Source organism: Toxorhynchites rutilus, chromosome 3 (genome assembly GCF_029784135.1).
Source record: "Toxorhynchites rutilus septentrionalis strain SRP chromosome 3, ASM2978413v1, whole genome shotgun sequence".
Lineage (NCBI taxonomy): Eukaryota > Metazoa > Arthropoda > Insecta > Diptera > Culicidae > Toxorhynchites > Toxorhynchites rutilus.
Window position 1 is genome coordinate 49,349,286 of NC_073746.1, and position 24,116 is coordinate 49,373,401.

General features: G+C 36.7%; 1 protein-coding gene across 4 annotated transcripts in view; it reads right to left on the reverse strand.

Annotated features, from left to right (window-relative positions):
* Positions 1-24,116, reverse strand: part of LOC129774925 (polypeptide N-acetylgalactosaminyltransferase 5) — a 162,761-nt gene that overhangs the window by 38,112 nt on the left and 100,533 nt on the right. For all 4 annotated transcript variants that reach the window (XM_055779003.1, XM_055779004.1, XM_055779006.1 and 1 more), the window contains 2 exons: positions 10,080-10,305; positions 2,824-2,953 (listed from right to left, as the gene is read on the reverse strand). In XM_055779003.1, coding sequence (XP_055634978.1) covers positions 2,824-2,953; positions 10,080-10,305 — 356 coding nt within the window. The remainder of the gene's footprint in view (positions 1-2,823; positions 2,954-10,079; positions 10,306-24,116) is intronic.

The following is a 24,116-nucleotide window of genomic DNA, read 5'->3' on the forward strand; positions in this document are numbered from 1 at the left end:
TTCTGAAATCATTCCCCTCCTCTCATCAAATGCTCTAAGTTTTTCAAAGTTTTTGCATGACATGATTTCTAACAGCAACACGTTTCGACATGCTACTAAAAGCACAAAACAGCCACGCGCAACCGAAAAGGCAAAGTGTCCCATCGTAAAGCAGGAAAACAAATAGAAATTGAACGGTGAATGGCGTGGATTTGAGTTATTTTCTTGGGGGAAACTTTTTTTATGCGGTCACTATCTACCGCACAAAAAAAAGTATTTTTCACAATGTGTACAGAACACGATTTTTTGAAGCTGCTGGTGAAGTTTTGCACGATTTTTTTATGCGACTTTTTTGTGCGGTCCCTATCCCCCGCACAAAAAAGGTTTGCCTGTATTACAGTGTGTGGAATAGCTCTATAACAAAATTCGTCCGGTACTTCTATAAGTGCACAATTTCTGTTCCGGGAAGAAGCCAAGAGTATAGAAGTCAATTTGCATAAATGATTTTTAATCTCATAGTTCCCTAACACTTTATGTTATAAAAAATAAGATTTATTCCATAGATAAAATGGATGTGCCGAGTAAATACTCCAGCGCTTTCCCCAATAATCCATTGAAATCAGAAATGGTCAGGCTCACATCCCAGTGTATTTTCCATTTGCCATTTGATGTTAAATCCGTTATCTGATTTATAGATTCAATAGATTCAATCTACCCTTTATTGAACCCACACGGGAGTGTGTTTGCTGTATCAATTGAAAATGAAACAAAAAGTAACAAACGCTAAGCCACAGAACGATAAATCGCTCGATTCGGAAGCAAATCTAGCTCCGACATGACACATAAGATGCTGAAAAACACACATTCATTCCAGGGTTGGCAGCGGCAGCGGAAAGACTCTGTCCGGAAAGCACGGATTGAGTAATATATGTTGCTTCTGCTAGACGTGCGCAATTGTTCACGCCGTCAATCAGTGCAAAACGTGCGGAATTCAGTTGAATCAAATGTCTTCCAACGACGTCGGTTCACCATTCGAATGCGGTATTTCGCACGTCAGGCATACAGCTTTTGGCACCCTCAGCCATAGCAATCTTTCAGTTTTCAGCGCAGAACTGCGGTCGGAAATCCGGCAAAGCTCTCCACTGACCAGTGGCGTGTATCGCTGTGTGAAGGTCGGAAACTTTCGGAAATGTGCTATTAGATTTTTTTCTTAGTATATTGGTGGGAAGAAATCAGCATGTGCCTTTAAACAGACAAGAATGTTATGTAAACAAATCGTCAGTCATTCTCGATAATGCAAAACATGGCCTAGAATCAAGTCATGAAAACACAGGTTATGATTTATGCGACTTATGCCCCATACGATAGTCCATGATTTCTCAACGTGACTTTTGTTTTTACCTGTTGACCTTGGTTTTGCTTACAAAGGTTACAAAATTGGTTACAAAATAACAAAGAAGACATCATCGTTCGCATAGAAAATGATTGACTCCTGTAGATATTCTTGAGCAGAAATCATCAACGGATCGAAAGTCATCTGCCGCTGCAGGAAAATTGACCCGTCACATGACCTGTGACATTAGTCAAGTCAATTTGTGATTTTTGCCGCTCCATCACTTGCCTTATGAACTCTAACTCAAAAGCAGACGCGCTTTGATACTTGAAGACAGTGCGAGGGCAGGAATGTTTTTTATGTCATGAACATTTCTCCGTCATTTCAGCGCATTCGCCAAGATTTGTTTGATCGATTGACAGATTGAGTTTCATGCGGAAAACCGATTGTCACAATCAGAAAACGTAATCGGGGAAAGTCGGGAAAAATGGATACGATAGGAGAGGCGGACACCTTTTATAATTGATAAATTACATACAGTGCTATACAGTGTATCAATACCTTTGACACTTACTGTGTACACCTAGCTGGCTTTCTGTTAAAATTGTAAATAAAAACAATCTACAAAGAGCAGCTCGATTTAAATTTTCGTCTGCAGATAATAAGATTCTCATTGTTATCGAGTAATTTTTTCACTTATTTTCCAGTTTATCGAATCAGCGGTGAAGTTTTCTCATTTTTACTCCAGAAATATTGACGAGAATAAAATACTAATCAAGTCGGGTAAGATGGACACTCCACCGACAAAAGACAAACATTTAGTTTTGAAAACAATTTGATTATCTCTTCCTTCTTATATTAACAGATGTCCACTAACTACGTTTGCAATTGCAACCAGATATCATGGACGAATCAGCACAGCGGTTTTTAAAACGTAATCCGAATTTGTCATTCCGAATACCGAAAGCTATTTTAGACATGAAAAAATGAGAAAAATTACAAGCCTTTCTAGGTGATTTTAGTCTAGCCTTTTTGTTAGATCATTTTTAAGGCATATTTGAAGACCTCCAATACTTATCGAGTGCATAAACTTGAACTTTCAGTTAGTGTCCATCTTTCGCACCACAAGTGTCCAAATTTCCCGCCAAGTCTCACCCGACTCAATCTTATTTTTTCAAAGATGCCGGACACATTCATTTTTCAAAATTTCTGCCTCAAAGACAAATTTTATTATGAAAAGTGCCCTAGACTATCAATTGGTGGTGAGATAGCTACATATTTTTTGTGAAATTCATGAAAAACTCAACTTTTACTAAGGGTGTCCGTCTTTACCACCCTTCCCCTATATGTCAATCTTTTTGTGTGAAATTCTCCGAAGGCAAAAAATTCAATTTAGGTGGCTTAGCCCGAGAGAGAATTCTTTTTCGAAACAAAACTCAAAACACAAACACACAATAAGGATGTAAGCAAGTGGAACAAAGTTTTCGAACTGAAAAAATTTAGTTACTTACTCATGATGCCGCACGTCCGTTAGAGATCGATTCAGCCAGATCATATCGCTGGCCAGGAGGTTGAATTGATTTTCCTTGAATTTTTCCTTCATTAGTTCCTGCTGGCTGGAAGGGATTTTCACTGGCTTGCCTGTGGAAAAATTCAAGACCAAACACATCAGAATAATTCAGTGTATATCCGAAGGGACGTTCTGTTTCATTTGAGAAGAAATAATGAAAACGGATTGATTAGTGAGAATGTATTCTGCTCGTTTCGACCAAACGCATCGAACATACGAACGGTGGGATTATCACTGTTCAGATTGCCTCCTCCCAGGTCCACTTGTTGGATGCTGGATAAAACGATTATGTATTCGGATGCTAATCCCGAGAACGATGCAATGCTAACGAGTAAGGCTTGAAATTCACAGCCCAGTCGAGAGACCATTCCATTAGAACTGTTAATGTGAGCAAACTATCCGACAGTGCATCGAAATGAGGAAAAGTTGCTCTTCAACCTTTTTGTGCTCATGGGGCCATGGGTTCATCACGGCGTTGCGTTCCCAACCGGTAATCCGTTGAATCTGTTGAAAATTCATTGTTCAAATGGAACAAATTACGCTGGAGGCAGAGTAGAGTGCAATGGCAAATCAAATCATGAATTGGGGCGATGTTTGAGAGTAGAGCTTCATTAAAAGACAGAATAATGTCTGGCATTGTTTACAAGGCGGGTGTCGAAGGTAAGCGCGTTGAAAGTGGAGAGTGCATAAGCTGGGTGCTTATCTTCACTCTTGGACTTGTTGAACTATGTGAGAAGTTATTAGCGCGTTTGTAATCAGTTCATTCATTAGTGAGAAATCTAGTTTGTTCACAATGTCACTAAATGGCAGTTAAATGGAACAACAATCGTTTCACGTAATGAAACGCAGTGCTCCCAAATCACGTGATCTTGAGATTCGGGTATGTCAATTGGAGGCTGACTGAAAATTCAATGCATTTGATTTTAATGATGAAGTTTGTCCATAAATAAAGTTTGTAGAAATCAAGTCTCTTATCTTCGTTGTTGAGTTGAATGGATCAGTGCTAGAAAGTCGTTTAATGTGATCGTTATCTCAGCAGGAATTCTGACGTAGGAGTCCGTTTTTCAGTAAGCTTGCCAAATCAGAAAGCAGACCACGATTTTCATGCGCCTTTGGTCCCAAAACCATGTAAACTATAAAAAAAACAAATACAATCAATAAATACAAAACCAAGTCAATATTTTTTTTGCGAGCCTAACATTTTTCTAAGAAAGGCTAGCTAACTGATTTTGATATATCGATCATATGAATCGGTCCAGTAGTTTAAAAATTATGATTTTTTTTAAATTGCATTTTTGCTGTTCGGAATTTGAGACAAAAGTGTTCGGAATATGAGTCAGTGACAAAAATGGTGTTCGTAATTTGAGACAAAAGTGATTAAACATATTTTTAGTTTTTCACCATGAATATGTATTTGTAAATTTATTTTATTGCAGTCAAATGAAAAAGAAGGCTCTATTGTATCCAAAATTCAAAATAATTTCGCGAAAGAGTACCATTTTGAGTAATGAGCCTGTTGACTGTTTAATGGCCATCAAACCTTAAGTGTTCGGAATACGAGACAAAACGATATAAAATATTTGTAAGAAAACACTACAATTACCAGTTTCCGGAGGAATTACAAATTCCAACATCAGCAAGACATCTTCTTTATTTGAAAATCGATCCACCATATTGTTTGCAGAGCCCCATCTCTCTACTAATTTACTAACCAATCTCCCAATTTTATTTCGTAGAAGCGCTTGCAAAGTTGACGAAATGTTGATTAAATTTGTTTTTTTTTTCTATAACGAAGTCGTATAATGAATTCCTCACGGGAGTTGAGGCAGTTATATTCTGCCCAGTTGTTTTTAATTGATCGAATAAATTCTTATTACATAACTGGGAGGCCATATCCCCAAAAATATTCACATTATTAATGAAATCTTCAAATAACAGTTATTTCTAATTAACATTTCGGGTTAATATTGAGAAAAAATCCAAAAGAGGGGATTTCGGGTGAAAAATTCAAGTGCTGAGTGATAAGAGACACTTTGAGGAACACTTTCGTTAAAAAAGTTTTACGGAGAAATGTGTGGCATTTTTTTTAAGTTCATCCGTAGCAAAATTGAACTTCCAAAATTGTACTTACTTTGTGTGATGTTAACACGAATTTTGAAACTGACAACAAATGCAAATTCTCCGTTAAAAATGCTTCAAAAAACCAAATGAGCCAAAAAAATCGTTCAAAAACTTCACCAAAACACATGTTAGAAAAACACACGCAAAATAGTGGCACCGGCGAGCATGCGAAACTGTTATCTTATCGCGTTGTCAGGGCATCGACGCGCGCGCGGAATGGGAATGGGAAACACGTGATCCTAGATGCCTTAAACATCATAGAATACAGGATAGACTATAGGATTTATTTTTATGCAACTTCATTTTTTGGGTTTTGGCCGCCTACATTTTCTCAGGGACCACTGTGTGACGTAAGCGCCATTTCCGCTGTTATGTGACGTAATTTGATTGTGATGCGATGTGATTCTTAATCTGATCTGATAGCATAGAATGAACGAGCGTGAACAGCGAATTCCACAAAATAAAATCTTTCGTAACGGACGTTTAGCATAATGGGAGTTCACATGCCTTCTTATTTGTAAAAAAAACCATTTTTCCAAAAACCTCGTCATGCCAAATATTTTAATCAAAAACAGTCCACCCCCATTTAGTGCTACATTTATAGGTGAATATTGTTTTAGAACTACAAATCATGTACTTAGAATCTCTGTTTTAAAATATCGTCAAATATTCAAATTTATAAAATAAAACTCAACTCCAAGATTGTAATTGATTATTTTTTTATTATTCGTTTATTCTTACAGCCCCAGTTACATACGTTTTAAGGGGCTCATTCTTGATTATATTTTTATAACTACAGGGTAACTTCGATATAACGTACATTTCACTTTCAAAATTGTACGTTGTATCGAATTGTACGTTATATCGAAGCATAATAAAGGACTCACAAACGTAGCCTAAAATACATTATTGTGCTGCTATTTTAGTAAAGTTAATGAATAAATTCAATTAGAAGACGAAGCCAGACTTTCTCATTATGTTTCTCTTTGTACTGTTGATTAAAACTGGATTCATTTAGAATCCGGAATCACAAAACCAGCTGTATATCGGGATTGATTAAAGGTACAAATCAAGTTTTAGCATCACAACACAGATAGTTCATTGTTCTTTCAGAAAAAAAATATTCAAAAAAAAATCCTTTGCATTTTAGGAATGTGTACGTTATATCGAGGTAAAATGTACGTTATATCGAGTGACGTTATATCGAGGGTACGTTATAACGAGGGTACGTTATATCGAAGTTTACCTGTATAGATAAACAATCTTCTTAATAACTAGATAGTTAAAACTCATCAATTTAATTGTTGATTACAAGGATTTTCCAATAGTGTCTTTCATCTTCAGCATGCTATAAAGCCGCAAAACATGTAGAACCTTCTCCCTAATGATTCCTCATGCTTCGCTCAACGGCGGCATGTTGGAAGAAAATAATTGGAAACAGATGCACACTTTGATGGATGTTTCCACAACAAACTGACGTTGGTAGCATAGCTTAAACATTGCATTTTTTTCAAAAAATCAAGTCATTGGCAATGTTTTACCGTCAATTGCACACATTTTGTACAGATCTGATTTTTGTAGTCTACGCGTATTCTGATTATACATGCAATTCCGAGAAAAACCTCGTACCTGAAATTCTTCCTTTTGGCGCTTAGCCAAAATACAAGATTGCGGCAGTTAAAAATGAGGCAAACACAAAAAAAGATATTTCAGCATGAAAACAATTTTTATCAAAACAGAAAGTGGTCAGAAAATGGAAAAACAAGATCAAAACAAAATAGCAGGAGTCTACCAGTGATGAAAAATTTTGGGAAGGTCAATAAAATTACTATGGATCTTGCTTTCGCGGATATTTCGCATCGCGGTTCATCCGTTCGCCGAAATGAAGATATGAATTCTTAAAAAATTACCGAATTTAATACTTTGTGAAATAGTAATTATTTAAGTAAAAGTAAAAGTAAAAGTACCATAAAAATGGAGTTCACGTGCGATTCAACATTAAATATTATGTACATTTTGTCAAATTTATACCAGGAATTTGTTTTTTTCCAATACATTTCTTCTAATGAACAATACAGTCACTGCAACTCTTTTTATAGCTGTATTCAGGAACACAGCGAATTTTTGTTTTATAGTTTCAATTCTGTCAAAACGGGTCCTACGAAGCGGTAATCTGAGTTTCGGAAATAGGAAAAAATCACACCCATGTCTCGTCGCCACTAGTTATGCGTTGGGTGAGCGTGGTACCAGAATGTCATCGTCCGGGCGTGTAATCAGCCACTTTATTGCGATGACATTTTTTGTAGAAACTTGAGCTATTTCGGCACTAAGTGCTTCCCACATGAAAAAGGTTATTTTCGAATTCTTTATTGTCAGATTGAAGGAAGAAGGTATATTGCAAGGATCGAGAACAATGAATTTAATCACGAGAGAAGGTTTCTGAAATCTTAGAATCATACATAATGGCCGCGATCAACGAAAACAATGTACCAGATGTGTGAATTCAAATTGTCCGTTATTTTTTCGATGAAAAAACACACAATTGTCCGGAAAACCCAAAATATTTTTAATGCGGAACCAAGTCTGGAGAACACGACGGGTGCACTAACGTTACTAAGTTAAGGGTTTTCTTTACATCACTCACGGCTTTGGCGAAGTGCGCCAGTGCGTTGTTATGCTATAATATTACGTGCTTCCTGAAAGATCGAAGAAAGTGATGGCTGACAAAACTTTTCATCATAAACGCAAAATCAATTTTTTTGCAACGGAGTTTTCCAAAGAATGTGGAATAGAATTGATCTAGATCATGTCTCTATAGGAAGGTAACCATAGGAAGGTAAGATACCAGCAAAAGTGTACGCTGGTATCTTTTCCTTGTTTCTTTGCCAATTCAGAAAACACATTATTTAGTGAAGAAGTGTTAATGTTAATAACAGATTTCTTTGACGAATGGAAAACTTTCAAGATTTCTTTTTTTGTTGTTGTTGTATGTTATACAATACGATTCCAAAATTTGTAATAGGTGTAAATTAACGAAAATTTGAAGCATTCCTATATATTTGTTATGTCCATTTGTGTGCATACCACCAATAACGAACGACTAACACATCGACTCCGTCCGCCGTTCCGTTCGAGTATAAATCAGCCATACAGTATCAATCTCGCTAGCGAGCAAACAAAATGATTTCTTAATGCTGATATTACACAAAGAGGTTTAGCTAGATGCTAGATGAATCATAAATCTTCCAATTTCAGCTAATTCCTTGAAACGGTCCTCTCCAGGGCCACCAAAAGTTTCTACTGAGGAGTTATTTCAAGAAATTCGACGTATTCTAAAGTAATAACCAAAAGCAATAAAAAGTAAATTGATGTTTACTTTTTCTAAGAGTTTTAACATTGTGTTCGGACTTGATGGCGATTTTTTCCGATCGATAATTGAATTTTCGTGAATTCGAGCATTGTTTCCGAGTTAAGAGTGGTGTCAAAGTGCAGCGCATTTTAAGCCGGATGTGAAGAAGATATTTTCCAGTAGTGAGAACTGTGTTCTTCGGTGGAAAATTGAAGGTGAAAATTAGTTTCATAGCGGTTGCTGTCAACAACACACAACCGTTTAGGTTTGGATTTTCTGTTGCTATTTGGTGGGGCAGTATTTGGAAAAAAATCGGATTTTCGGGAGCGCTGGGGATGATATTTTGTTAAGAGATACTGAAACATTATATGAATTTTTAATAAGTTCAGTATTTTAGTTTCGCTCTAGACAGTCAACAACAAACAGTAAATGTTATGGTTGAGAGTAAATTTGATAATTTGCTTAAATCGGTTTTTTTTGCTTCTCGAATCGTTGCCTTGTCAGTAGTACCAATTATTTGTACTAAAGAGCTCATACCTAAAATTCAATATCGTTTGTTCTCGTCGGTTCGATAATAATAAGGCCGTGTTTCAGACACCACCCTTCTGACTTTCATGTTTCAAAATAGGAAACATTAAACTACATACATGACGATTGTTTTTAATAACATTCGCAGAACACATTATGCGACCGCTCCCTTAGATGATGTCTGTTTTTTAGCACACAAAGGGGAATATTAGACACTAACACCTTATAAAACATAATCAAATTACAACTCAAATAAATTTTCAAATTATCATTTTGAAATTCTTGAATATACAAAGAATAATTTTTTATTTGATAATATAATATCTGTCCACCAAAATATTCTCTTCAACCTTGATCAAATCTTTTATATGAAAATAATCCTATTTTTAATGGTATCTTAATAATAATTCATGAACATATAGAACATGAAAATATGAAATTTTCTATAGAACATGAAAATATGAAATTTTCTAAAAAACACATCAACTAGAGTTTAAGTACAGACGCAAAAACGTTGGAATTACAGCGAAAACGAAATTGTCGGATATACGAAATGTAATTGACAAATCACTTTTACACATCTATTCTGTACCCTTAGGAGACAATCATCGCTTATTCTATTCAACCGAATACATCCAGCAATATGTGGGACCAAATCCGATCTGACTTTACTTTTTGTTTGAATACACGCGCTGTAATGTCATGACAATGCAGCGAGTTCGCAGAACACATTATGCGATCGCTCCCTTAGATGCTGTCTGTTTTTTAGCACACAAGAGGGGAATATTCCATCTATCTCAAGGGTCATATCATCCGTCCAAATTGGTATCCTTTTAGTAATATCAAATTTTTTGTGAAAATCCAGGGTTGGACCTGAATCACTGCTTAACTGTAAAAAATCAAATAACTCAACAATAGTTGAGTAGAACGATAATTTGTTTTTGGCACTCTTGTTGGTAATTCTGCTTCGAGTCGGCCAAACAAGAGATAACTATTAACCTAATTAATTCAAAGAGTATACTCGTAAAAGCTGAAGAGCGGATCCTAAACAAAACAGATAGCAAAAGGCACGCATGATACAATCAATACTAAATCCGTACACACTCCTGAATTGACTGAATTGTTGGATATTTAGATTAATGGAATAATAGAAAGAAGAGCAATTTATATCAAAACCACACAATGTTCTCGAAACATACCCATCTCGCCGGGTTTTCCGTAGTTCTCGCCCACCTGTGGCACGGGGCGCCATTTTTTCAACTCCTGAGGACGATACGTTCGAGGCATTGAGCTTTCGGGCGCTTGTTCGCCCAAATTGTTTGAATTGGTATCAATTTCTTCCTCATCCACAATCGGATCGTCGTCTTCCAGGGCAGCCGCCCCGCGTTCAGCCGGATGCTGTCGCAGTTGTGCACTGTGTGGAAGCTGTTGAAGAGAAGAAAAAAAAAATGACGGTATAAAAGCATATTAATGAAGTGTTTTTCCTTCGATTTTTTTTAAACTGAGCAAAAAATTTGCTCCCGTGATAAATGATACGGAACAATTCCTGAGAGCATTTCACAAAGCACGAAGGTACAATAAGAAATGATGATGATAATAATAAATTACCTCCATCCAACCGTAGGAATAATATGCTTGCCACCCGTAATGGACTATTAAAGCTAACGAAATGGAATTGAGCAGTGAGAAAGAAGATATAATGCTTTGACAATCGTCTCCCTCTGGAATATATCTTCCTGTACATTCATTGATTCCAAAATTAGCTAAATATTCTGCATCTGTGGTGACTACACCATGGAGGAAGAACAGGTGGTGCTCCCGGCTGATTTTCGTCGTTTGAATGGCTCTAGGGCACGACATTCGAGCAGGATGCCGTGTGTTCGAGTTGAAAAGAACAAAGACACAATGTGTCTTCGTTCTGCTGCCAATTTTGCCGGTGCAAATTCGAATTCAAACAAGTTCGTGAGCAGGCAGCCGTCTTCCGGTGTCTCTACAGTTTATGCAATAAATATTTGCAATTTTGAGAAGTGCAGATGCATCAAAAACTCAAACAAAATGCATTATTAATGTTGTTTTAAAAATTTCGATCTGGGAATATTTCAATTTCTCTTCATTTTGGACACAGTTCGTATTGTCTCCCGAAATGCAAACTTCTTCTGCACTCGAGGAGGACGATACACAGCAAAGTAGATTCGGAACTTTTAATGGACTTTGAACTTTTTCCTAGCTAGCAAGATTTATCAGTAGAAGTTGCTTCTCCTGGTGGAATAGTTTTGTGGTGAGCAGATAATAGAGGTTCCGTACCGCGATTTCATACGAAGCGAGTCGGGTCAGAAAGTTCAAGCCGGAATTAAGTTGCTTAGTTCATAATTGTCATACAAGGGAGTGCAAAGCAAAGCAAAGCAAAAAAAAAAGAAAGATGCGACAATTGAAGATTGAATCGAGGCGAATAACATAATTATTTCTGCGTATAATGCACTTAACATACAGCCCCGCGAGGCGAATCAATTGCATCGAGTTAAGTGAATAACGAGCAATGGCGATGGCAATCTAATGGTAGAGACTATCAGAGCAGCAGTGGCAATAATTGTCCGTAAGTCAATTAAATTTCATTTCTGCACTGACATGATTCGCATTCAATGGGAATCAATGCTCTGAAGCAATTTGAGGAAGATCGATTCATAAAAATCAAAATCAGATCAACATACCGCCGCCCGCCCCGTCAATGTTTGGTCCAATTTCACCGATTCCAATCCGACAGCAACGAAATGCCTTGCGCAATTGATGCATGCTACTTTCAGGTCCGTAATTAAAATGTACTGTTTATGTACTCTCGCTTATTAACTCACTTATCGCACTGTTTCTATATTCCGTAACGTAAGTGATACAACGTTTTTATACCAACAGGAAACAGCGCAAATTTACGGAAATATAATTTTTTCCAACATGTTTCGTAGGTGCAATTTTCCATGTAGATGCAATTATGTTGCGAAAATAGTTCATATTAACTTATACAGCGTTCCTCAGAAGGGCGTGAACGAAACTGTTGTCACGAGTGCAAGCAATCGATTGCGGTTTTCCATGCCCAAAAATATGTTTATGTATATATTTGTATGTGTACAAACTCAGCGGGATTTCTCTTAAATGGCAACCTAATCTCCGACAAAGGTTGGGGGAGACTGAACGAACGATGATTACAAACTACACGATTGAGTTTGAGTGCATCCATCGTCGGATGATTGCTCGGGCGAACGGAGCAAATTGGAAACAGAAAGCTACAAATTGATACACATGATGCGGGGATCGAATGTGGCCAGGGGGTGGGGTATGAAAATTTGATATACCTGCACATTCAGTTTTGTGGTTTGTGGTCGGAGGATTCGGTAACCTTCCATCTGGTTAAGGTGTCACCATCAGACCAGACGAATGCAGAAATAGATGGCGAGCTTTTATTTTTATTGTGCTATGGTACAGACGATGAATCTTCGTCGGTATCAGTATAGGATAACAAAATGGTCAAATATATTGTGACAGCTCCAATCGATGAGAGGAGTAATTGTTGTTCATAGTCATCTATCGCTAACTGGAAAACGTTTTGAAGTCCAATATGATTGTGGTTTGATATATCATCATTGTGATTTTGTGATTGAGGATTTTATATTATTTCAATTTTTTGGAAATTATAAGGAAATTCATTAAATTTCATGAACATGACGGTATAAGACGACAAACATATTAAAAGGGCCTATCTATCTATTTATATAAAAAAGGATTTCTGTCTGTTTGTCTGTTTGTCTGTCTTTCTTTTTGTCTGTCTTTCTGTCTGTCTGATTCTTATGGATTTGGAAACTACTGAACCGATCGACATGACAATTGGTATGTAGGGGTTTTCGGGGCCGGGGATGGTTTTCATGATAGTTTGAGACCCTTCCCCCCTCTCTAGGGGGGGGGGGGTTTGCTGCCATACAAATGAAACACAAATTTCCACATTACTCGAGAATTAATTAAGCAAATTCAACCAAATTAGGCATCTGAAGGTTTTGGGGTGCAATAAATGTTTCTATGGTGTCTAACGACACTCCACTCCCCTCTCTAAAAGGGAGCTTCCATATAAATGAAACACAAATTTCTACATTATTTTTTTATAGTTCAAATATGACTTATTTCAAGAAAAAAATTAACCTTCCAACATTAAGGTGAAATTAAAGTGACTATAATAAGTATAATGGGGTAAAAATCGCGATTTTTGAAGATTTTGCTTGAATTTTTAAAAGGAATTGTTTATATCGATATTGCAGCGAAATTAAGGAATATGGAGGTTGGGCGTCAAGGAATAAATTGTAAGTGGCTTGAGAGCTTTAATTTTATTGATAGAATAATCAATTTTAATATGAATTTTTGGGATAAAATTAATAATTACGCATTGAAAACTATTAACTTTTAATTTTTCACTCCCAAAATGTTATTCAAATACACTAATTCAGATGTTCCACTACTATACCCTGTACTAAATTCTTCCATTATTTTGTTTTTGCCTTAAAAAAACGATACTTGCTATAACTGGAAAACATTCTCTTTTTCTCAATGTGCAATTATGTTCTCAATTCTCGAACTCATACATGTTTACGAAAGTTCCCGCCATCGAAACTATAACATTTCATCAGAGTTTTAATTGCATTCAATTTGACAGGAAATCGATATTCATAGTTTTCCCTAAAAGTTGAGAATCAAGCTGGGGATTGCAAGTGATCCTGTGGTTTATGGGTGTGTTCTCGGATTTCATTTTCAGAAACCATATCTATTGCATACTGCAATAAAATTTTCTCCACTGCTGTGCTGGCCTGCCCCATCCCACCAGCCAATTATTTGCTAGCGTAATCGACCCACTCAAAGTTCTACAGCAGTAGAGCGAAAAAAAAACAACAAAATGCCAGAAAGCGGGCGTTGTTTTAATATGCTTTATGCTTTTGTATACATTTTTTGTGTAACCAACATTTGCGGCGAAAAGTGGGGGAAACAAGAGCCAATTCTGCCTCTGCGGCATTTGAACGGCGAAGAGCTTTTACAGCGCGCACACATCTGTGAATGCAAAGCATACAGTTCAGTATTTTAGATTGAATTTAGAGGCAAATTAAACAGGGAACACAAGTGAGGAGAATTTTGAACTAGTTTGGAAATCAGGCTCGTTTTAATGACGTTTCACTGTACATGAAACGACGGCATGTGTACGATGTAATTCAATCGTGTAAATCAACACAAAGTTCCTCCCGGCGGCAGAGTCATCGTTTCAAGTGCAATAGTGGTGTTTGTTCGTACACTTAGTACTCCGTTTGGATTTTCAATTAAACTGCCAGACGCGTATTGTTAATGTTTGGTATCATGGAGTCAATGGATACTGATAAAGAACTCCAATAAATTGTTTTAGGCCACCGGGGAATGACCAGATTGACATTAACTTCTTATCAGAATCATCAACTGATAAAACTCCACTTGACTGGAACGGTGGGATGCAATGGGACAACGAAACAAAGCGCTGCAGAAGTACTCCATCACCTGAAACGGTTTTCGTTTTGTGACACAATACATGAAATAATAGAAAAGTGACGTAAATTGCCTCATTAGCCCACGCTGCGAGTGGAATCCGTTCAGAGAAAGCACATTCACTGTGGCTCCCGGTAAACTGCTTTCAATTATGAAACGATCCACCGCAATTCCCCACCTGTGTGCATTCGGTGGTTTCGTAGAACACAACGGATTATACACATTTCCCGCGCATTGTGTCGATTAAACCGAAGCGACATACTTTCCACACCTCAATTAGGTTTGTTTCCATTTTGACTTCATCGGCACTTTTTTTTAACTGGCGCTGCATTTTTTTTGTACGATTTTCAGAGGTATCGTTTGGCGTGTGAATTTTATCAACGGGCGACGACGAGGTGAAAGCTGATTCATGTTCGAGTGAAACTGTTAATGGAGCAAATTTGGTATTTTAGTTATATGTGAACGATTTTGTTACCAGTGGATAATATTTTCACTACTGTGACATATTTTGTGTTTCGTTTTTCAATGATAACGATCCGTGTAGATGAAAAACAACAAAGATTATCATTGCTCACTCATGGTTGGTACCAACCCCAATAAATGTACAGCTTTTCTATCTTGAAATAGCGCTAATCACTCTGACTCTGATTGTTTATCCCTGACCATCGCTCGATAACTTCCATTAAATAGTATAATTAGTTGCAAACATTATCGTACTAAACTCGGATTTTACCCGTAGACGACAGCAATCGAACTCTGAATTGCACGATTGCATTGGGAGGGTCCCATGAACGAAACTGGGTCTGTTGACCCAATATACAAATTTTGTTTATTTTTCCTCTCCAACGGTATGCAAAAGCTTTTAGCTGAACATCGATAGCACTATCGGTGAAAAACTCAAAAACATCATTAAGCGGAGATGTTTCCTCTATTCCCAGTCTCTTCCTTTTATTCCCATTTTCATGAGATTTCCCCGACTTTTCGGGGTAGAAGGGCGTCCGCTTTCGGTGGGTGAGCACAAATTGAAATAGCTACCGGCAGAATAAATTACATTATTTTACACACAAAATCAAAATGGAAGCCGAGATCCCTGGTCCGTTTACCGTCCACCACCGTGCGCTTGAGGAAAGAAATCTTTTTCCAGAGCCTCCTTCTCCTTCTCATCCGACGCAATCAAAACCAGCCAGCGTGCACCGCGCTAAATTATGAAAATCCTCTCGAAGAGGAGCAGCAGAAAAGGCAACCTGGCGGATGAGTGTTATTTCGCTATCCCTGGTGAAAAGGTGAGGTACGTGATGAATTGGTTAACTGAGAGAATGGAACAGGCGAGCGGCGGAATCCTACCGCTGGATGATTCTCGGAAAATTGATAAAAATCGTTTCCTCGAATTATGATCGCTTGTAAATCATTTCTTGGAAAATAATGGCCTTACTTGGGAAGGCGGTAGCATTATATGCAGCCGTATAATTGTCGGTGGTATGATTGTTGAATTTGCAAGTTTGTCTAGATGTGTAGATTACCTACTGGTGTCTTTCAGACAGAACTAAAAAAGGTAAACCTGACATCAAAAGAATGTTCTTCTTTCTGAAGTTTTCATACCTAGGAAAATAGTTCCACTTTGTCGATTGTGAGTTCGAACGCAAGTGCACGCGATAAAGAGCAACTTTTCTGTAAAAGTAACTGAGTGTGAGGGTTAGCTTCTCGGCAGCAGCACTATGCGAAGATGGAGCCATTCTGGCATTTTCACATGTAGAAATGCACCATGAAAGTACCTCTCCCAGGACTTTTAATTTGACAAACATGTCGGAACTTTAGTACTATTGTTCCTTGAAAGTTTGTCGTTTTTGTTTTATCGTGATGCTGCAAAATTTGGTGGACGGACATACTTTTTCTTTTCTTCCAGAAAAAAAATATCCATAGCACTGAATAAACAATATTGTAGTTTGCCTTTTAGATTGTTTGTAATGGAAGTGGACTGTTATGAAGTTATAACGTGGCTCCATGTGTTGCTGTTTACATTCTTTCACTGCGGTTCGGCGGCATACTTTCGCTTTAGCTAGATGTTCCGATAAGGGTAACCGAATTTCAGCTTTCATACGATGGATGAACAAATACAAGACTGATTAGTGGAATATCAGTCTAGATTGAAATCTCATTTACGTGATTCGAAATCCGAATTTTATTTTCTTGACCTTAGATTCATGATTTGATATCAACAATTACACCCAAAATTAATTTTTAGCTCATGTTTTACCATCCTGTTTAATAACATTAATCCTTTTCGATCGTTTGTCTGCTCTCTGCCATCACAAGGAATCAACAATTTTTTTATTTAAAGATGTAATAGTTTACATTTTTTCTAAACGAATTATTTTTTTATTAATATCTAGTGAACTTTCTCACAAATATACACGAAGTTCCTATGAACAATAAGTACGCGGTATAAAAAAAATATTATTAGCGTGGAAAGATAAGAGGATCTCTTCCAATGGAAATCAATTCCGACCGCAAAAAGTTCAATGTTTAAGTTTAAGAATAACAAAAAATGTGCTACCCTCCCATACTAGTACAGCATTTGTAGAATGTATATGCCATAGCAACATAAGAGCAATATGAGAGAGCGAAACGAAAGACACATTTCAAATAAGCACGCATTAACCTTTTCCGCATACTTTGCCACATATACACGACCAACAACCGATAATGCATGCTTTTTAGATCCTACTTCATTTTATAATGTAGTGTAATATTACAGGATACTACTAGTACAATAGCACTAGCAGTATCCTGAAATCGAGATGTTATAGATGTTATTATGTTATTTGGATATTGAAAATGACCTGACAGGTTGTTTGTATTGGACAAGCAATCGAAATAGTATTTTGTGAAAAATGCATAAACTACAAATTCATAATAAAAGTTACTATTCATATTCCTGAGGCTTATCAGCAACTGATATCAATGAGGCTGTTCGTTTCTGGGTGGGTGGATTTAAAACACTGGTGTTTTGGATGATGTATGCGCTGGAAGGCCGAAAGAAGTCACCAATCAAGAAATCTATATATATATATATATATATATATATATATATATATATATATATATATATATATATATATATATATATATATATATATATATATATATATATATATATATATATATATATATATATATATATATATATATATATATATATATATATATATATATAAAAATAGAGTGATGTCTGTCTGTCTTTCTGTCTTTCTGATTCTTATGGACTCGGAAACTACTGAACCGATCGACATGAAAATTGGTATGTAGGGGTTTTTGGGGCCGAGGAAGGTTTTCGTGACAGTTTGAGACCCCTCCCCCTCTCTAAGGGGGGCTGCCATACAAATGAAACACAAATTTCTAAATTTTTCGAGAATTAATCAAGGAAATGAAACGAAATTTGCCGTGTGGAGGTTTGAGTGTGCAATAAATTATTCTATGATGGTTAGATACACCTCCTCCCTCTCTTAGGGGGGGGGGGGGGTTTGGTGGTCTGCTATACAAATGAAACACAAATTTTTGCATTACTCGAGAATTAATCAAGCAAATTAAACCAAATAAGGCATATGGAAACTTTAGGGTGCAATAAATGTTTCTATGATGGTTAGATACCCCTCCCCCCTCTCTTAGGGGGGCTGCCATACAAATGAAACAAAAATTTCTGCATTACTCGGGAATTAATCGAACAAATGAAATGAAATTTGGCATGTGGAGGTTTTAGGGTGCAATAAATGAATCTATGGTGATTAGATACTCCTTCCCCCTCTCTTAAGGGGAAGGGGAGGGGCTGGTTCTGCCATACAAAAGAAACACAAATTTCTGCATTACTCAAATAAAACCAAATTTGGCATGTAACGTAACGGAGAAACATGTTATTTGCAAGTGGTTGAAAAATCTTGAACGAGAATTGTGCCTGAAAATAATCTGATATTTTAATGTCGAGTTTAGGTAGAAGTACTAGGAATTTTATAGTAAAAGGTAATTTTAAGAGTAGATTAGAAGATCAATCAATGAATAACTCTGGGATTGGACCCATGAACAGCGCTTAGTAAGAAAACGTGGATGTGATAACGAAAAATAAATTTTGGGCGGGACGAAGTTTGTCGGGTCAGCTAGTTATAGATAAATTCCATGATATTGTGTTGGTCGGATAGTGGAGCTAGTGAGATCAGTGTCTTAGAACATCAACAAATATTCACGAGAAACGAATATGATTTTGTTCCAGTGTAAATGACTTTTTTCAGCTTGAAACACACTGCCCTCATTATATTGATGACAATAACAAACGAGTTCATATTGTCCATATCGCTGTTGCTTGAGCAAATTTGCTATAATGAATGAATGCGACATTGAGTGGGGTTCATAACTTCGCTGTTATTTATACTTTGGATATCAAAAGCAACAAATTGATATTCATCACATCCGAAACGATATTCGTTCTGGCAGTGAATTTAAGTTCAAAATAAATTTTATTTGGCGAGACGGTAGCAACGGCATATGCAGAATGGATACAACGAGTGGTTTTAGCTGTCAAGTCATTTGCGACATCGGGAATTTCATAAGGTATTTCCGATTACGGCCTCCGGCAACTGCAAAACCCAACCGCACACAGCAACCTCAGGTTAGAAGTTAACAACAGCTGATATTCATTTTGCTGAAATGAAATTCAGTTTTGACGTTTCCGATAATCAAGATGAAAATGACACTGGGTGGAAAAAATAAACATCAAAACATATTGAAGGACAAAAGTTCATTTGCTCATATTCAATGGTTGCCTGGATCTGTCATTTTAATTTTCGTTTGGAATATATAGGTTTTCGATGCAACCTAGCCCGATAATCTATACATTTGATCTTTTTTTTTATTAATCCGTTTATTTTTACAGGCTCAGTTACATAAGTTTAATGGAGCCAAACTCTTAACTATATTTCAACTAGCATATATCAACATGTTGTTTCCTTAATTCTATGGTTAATGAAATAGGAAACCGATTACTCGCGGTCGACTCGAGTTTAGAAGGGTGACACATTTTCATTAGGAAAAGGATGGGATGTAAGGAGATGTGTGTTTACACTCGCACTCACATTCACATTCACATTCTCATTCACACTGACACTTCACACTCAATTCTTGAAACTATCCTTACATCTAATATGTATTTACAATTTAACTTATTCTAATGTTAGTAGGAAGGGAACCTATAGCTCGCGAAGGACGAAAAGGAGGGGAAAAGGATGTATGAACAATCACACTCGAAGATCGATAGCTTTAAGGAAAACATATATTTGGGACATGTAATCAAGGTCTAACCGAGCCAACACATCTCTCACTGGCACATTGGACTGCTTTCCTCCAGCCCGAAGGGAGTTTCTAAATTCGATCTGGCGACAAGATACAACTCGCACGACCAAACAACGTGTTCGATGTCGTGGTAACCATGGCCACAACCGCAGAGATTGCTGTCGGCAAGATTAAAACGAAAAAGCAGCGCGTCTAACGAACAGTGATTGGACATGAGTCGGGAGAAGGTGCGAATAAAGTCCCGATTCAAGTCCAGACTTTTGAACCACGGATTGAGGCTAACCTTAGGGATAATTGAGTGGAGCCACCGGCCCAATTAATCTTCGTTCCATTTGCGTTGCCAGTTAACGATGGTATTTTTACGAACTAAAGAATAAAATTCATTGAAGGCGATTTGACGCTGATAATTTTCGCCTTCAATTGCACCTACCTTTGCTAATGAGTCAGCCCTCTCATTACCCGGAATTGAGCAATGTGAAGGGACCCAGACTTACATTTGATCTTAGCGAAGATGATTTTTTCCAACACTGAGTGAGATAGTTGACATAGACACAGCCAACAGAGGCGGAATGTGAAGTAGAGTTTGTTGAAACAATGTGTTTTAATGTGTTTTATATAAACAAAATACACTCGACAAAAAAATTATAGTAACAGAGTGCGAAATCAGAAATTTTAAGTGATTTTTGACATGCTGTATCTTTGTGAAAAATCAACGTATATCGATGGGAGGCACATCATTTTGAAGCTACAACTGTCAGGTGTTAGAATATTTTACGAACATATTTTTATCTTGGTGTGTGTATGTGTAGTAGGCAATAATATCGGGAAGGAATGAAAAATCAATTTTTCTTTGTTTTTTCAAGAATATTCTGAACTAACACAATTTGTTGTCAACCAACTCAACAGCAAATCCATATAACCTAATCAATCAGCTTTTTTTGGTTCCAAGAACGTTCCTGTAGGACCTTCCCACACCGAGATATTTCAGTTTGAATGAAAAATTACCCCTTCGTCTTTGATGATGAATAATTCAATAAACAACCATCGCACCGCAAATCGTAAGGCAGTTTTGAAAACTGCAATAAATTTTGCACAAGGATATTTTGTTACTTTGACGAAAAAAATTATTTGAATTTTTTGCATTGATTTGAAAAAAAGGTCAAAAACAGGATTTTCATAGTGCTTTACAAAATCGACTGTAGTTCTGCAAATATTGTAGTAAGTTCTAATGTTTCCAGGCAAATTTTCAGCCTAGTGTATTCGCTAAACATCTGTGAACGTTTCATATTGATACGTTCAACCGTTTTTTCTAGCCGATTTTTCAAAGTTTGGAATAAATTAGAAGAGCATTTAATCGCAATCGTATCAGAAGTACATCCTTGTGCAGAATTTATTGGAGTTTTCAAATGCGTCATTTCTTTCCGATATTGTTGTCCACTACACCTACACACACCAAGATAAATATATGTACGAAAAATATTCTAATACCTGACAGTTGTAGCTTCAAAATGATGTGCATCCCATCGATATGCGTTAATTTTTACGAAGTTACTGTTCCTCTAATTTTTTTTGTCGAGTGCATATTATAATTCACCTTGGTGTATATAACACGAGAATCACCTACAAGTCGGTCCACAATTTTTCATACTAACATACTTTCATACTCCTCCCACATTCATATAGTAATTTATAATAAAATTTGATTTGCTAACGTAAACGACGCCGCCTCGTTTCATTCTTTTTATTATAGTTGTTCTGTCCGATGTATCGTAGCTACTCAGCATCGTGACTATCCTCTCATCTTTCCACGCTAATAATCTTTTGTTTAAACTGAGTACCGTTATCTATAATTCATTGAGGCTCCATATTATCCAATGAACAGGATCACTAGACTTCATGATTCGTTTAGAAAAAAAGTAAACTGATACATCGTTGCATAAAGTATAAGATTAACAGAAAAAAAAATTAAGGGGCTGTATCTAGGACACGACGGCATATTTTCGACGTAGAAGTACGCAATTATATTATGTAATCTACCTATTCACCACTTCGAAAACTATTTTAAAATGCCTGAATGTGACAAATACCCGAATGCGACATTCACCCGAACATTTACCCGAATGAGAAGGAAAGATGAGTTTCTTCGAATCTTCTGTTGATAAATAAAACTAAATCAAAACAACATAAAAAAGCAACAAAAATACGAAGTGACATGCCGTCTTCATCCTCCGTAATGATTTTTAAGGCCATGACAAAATGAGCATGGTTTATGGAATATTTCGAAAATTAAGCAGGTAATCCGCAATCCGAGTCGGTCGCCGATCCGCTATCGGAAGCGGCAGCCTCTCGCAAGCAAACCTGTGTTCCACCAATTGCCCGGTTTGTTTGAAACAAAGAAGATGATCCTTTAGTTAGCATACGTTTACCTGGAGTCGGCGGCCAACTCAGATTGCATCACCTTGTCGGCTTGAGGCCGCCTCGGTTCCTCATCCTCGTTAGATGGAGACTTCGCCCCCATTACAGTTATCTCAGAATATTTTTTATTACGAAAAAAAAATCATAATAAAAATTGCACTTCAGTGCCATAATACGTATGTACTAAAATTGTCAGCCTTTTTTCAAGTGCGTCAGCGTTATTCATATGAATAGATAGATTTCATAATACGTTATAAAACTGGATTCTTTCTTTTTTTATTATTTTGAAAAATAATTTTATCCAACGCCGCTATTTCTCAAATTGCATGAAAAATGCGAACTTTTTGGATGGAAATGAACGTACAAGACAAATATGATCTTTGTATAACACTTATCAGAAATGAATATACAAGTACTTCTTAATAATAAAAATTGCGTATTATTCGAATATATCCTTCTTTTGGGTTAGTCTTGCATTCGGGTAAATGTTACATTCGGGTAATTGTTGCATTCGGGTAAGTGTCCATTTGAGTAGATGTTACATTCAGGTAGCTGTCGCATTCGGATATTTGTTACATTCGGGTGAATTTCTTTCGGGTGAGTGGGTTGTGAGTGAATGTGACACAATCAGTAATATAAGAGCAATATGAGCGAGCGAAACAAGAGACACATTGCAAATAAGCACACATTAAAGCTTTTCGTTTACACACATATACACAGCCCAGACTGAGAAGGATATAGATTCACGTTTATGATCTCCTTGTTACTTTTAGAAAACCCTTCATTTTATAATGAGAAAACACTGATAGTATATAATGAAATGAAAAAACACTGATAGGATACATTTTTTGTAGGAGTTTTGAGTATTTAGGCTGAATCAATTTAAAAAAAATGCAAAAAAAAATATTAGAAAAACTTTTTAGCTTATAGCCATTTAAGATAATTCGTCACTTTTGATCGCGATTTGTGATCTATCACCAACAAATTAAAAGTATTTTTTAAGGAACTTTCTATGGAAAAAAACCATATATCTATTTTAAACAAAACCTTCAAACAATGTAGCTTTTTTGTGTATTTTGAGTTGTCAAAACTAAGGAGATCTTAGCTGTTTATATCATTTATAGAGAGCAGCATTTTTCTACATACCATATCAGAAATTCAGGAAAATCATTTTTTCGTTTTTGCGCTATTTATTTTTCTCTTGAGAGTTTTTGACGTAGAACTACGAACTTCAGCATGAATGCCAAATCATAAAAAACGTCCCGAAATATATTTTTTTTTTACTGGCGAAGGATCTTCATGATTCGAATACCAGTAGAATTATTGCTTGATATGCCAAACATCACAATTCTAGAGTCGGTAAATGTTTCCAATTGATGCAAAAATAGGAGCATGCACATTTTCCTACAGATTTTTTCTCCGCATTTGTGCTGTCAATAAAAAGCTAACCTATGTATCGGGGAGATTTAAAATTTCCGCTATCGAAGAAACAAAGAGAAAAAGAGGGCACTATATATTTCCATTGCCCACTACGAATAATTCACGCGTAAATCGGTCGCTGCAAATGCATATGTAAAGAATAAGAACTGTAAGCACCCGACTCGACCCCTCTGGAATGACGTCATCGGTGCACGTCATTGAGAGCATTCACAACACATTTTATGTGCATTGCATGCACCGACATAACCGGCACAAAGGGGAGGAAAGTCGAATACTGCAGTGTTAGCTTCACCCGTTCACATACATCGCAACGGATGAGGTATGAGAGCTCATTAAGTTTTCACGTATTATAAAATCAACGTCGAGAATAGCCCAATAGCTAGATTTTGGTAGCAACTCCAAATCGAAGGTGGAACTTTATGAAATGATACAATGCGTCGGTTTTCATGGCGTCTGGGGGAGAGGGCTCGTGTGTTTTTGCATCACACGGGAACATTGTTGTT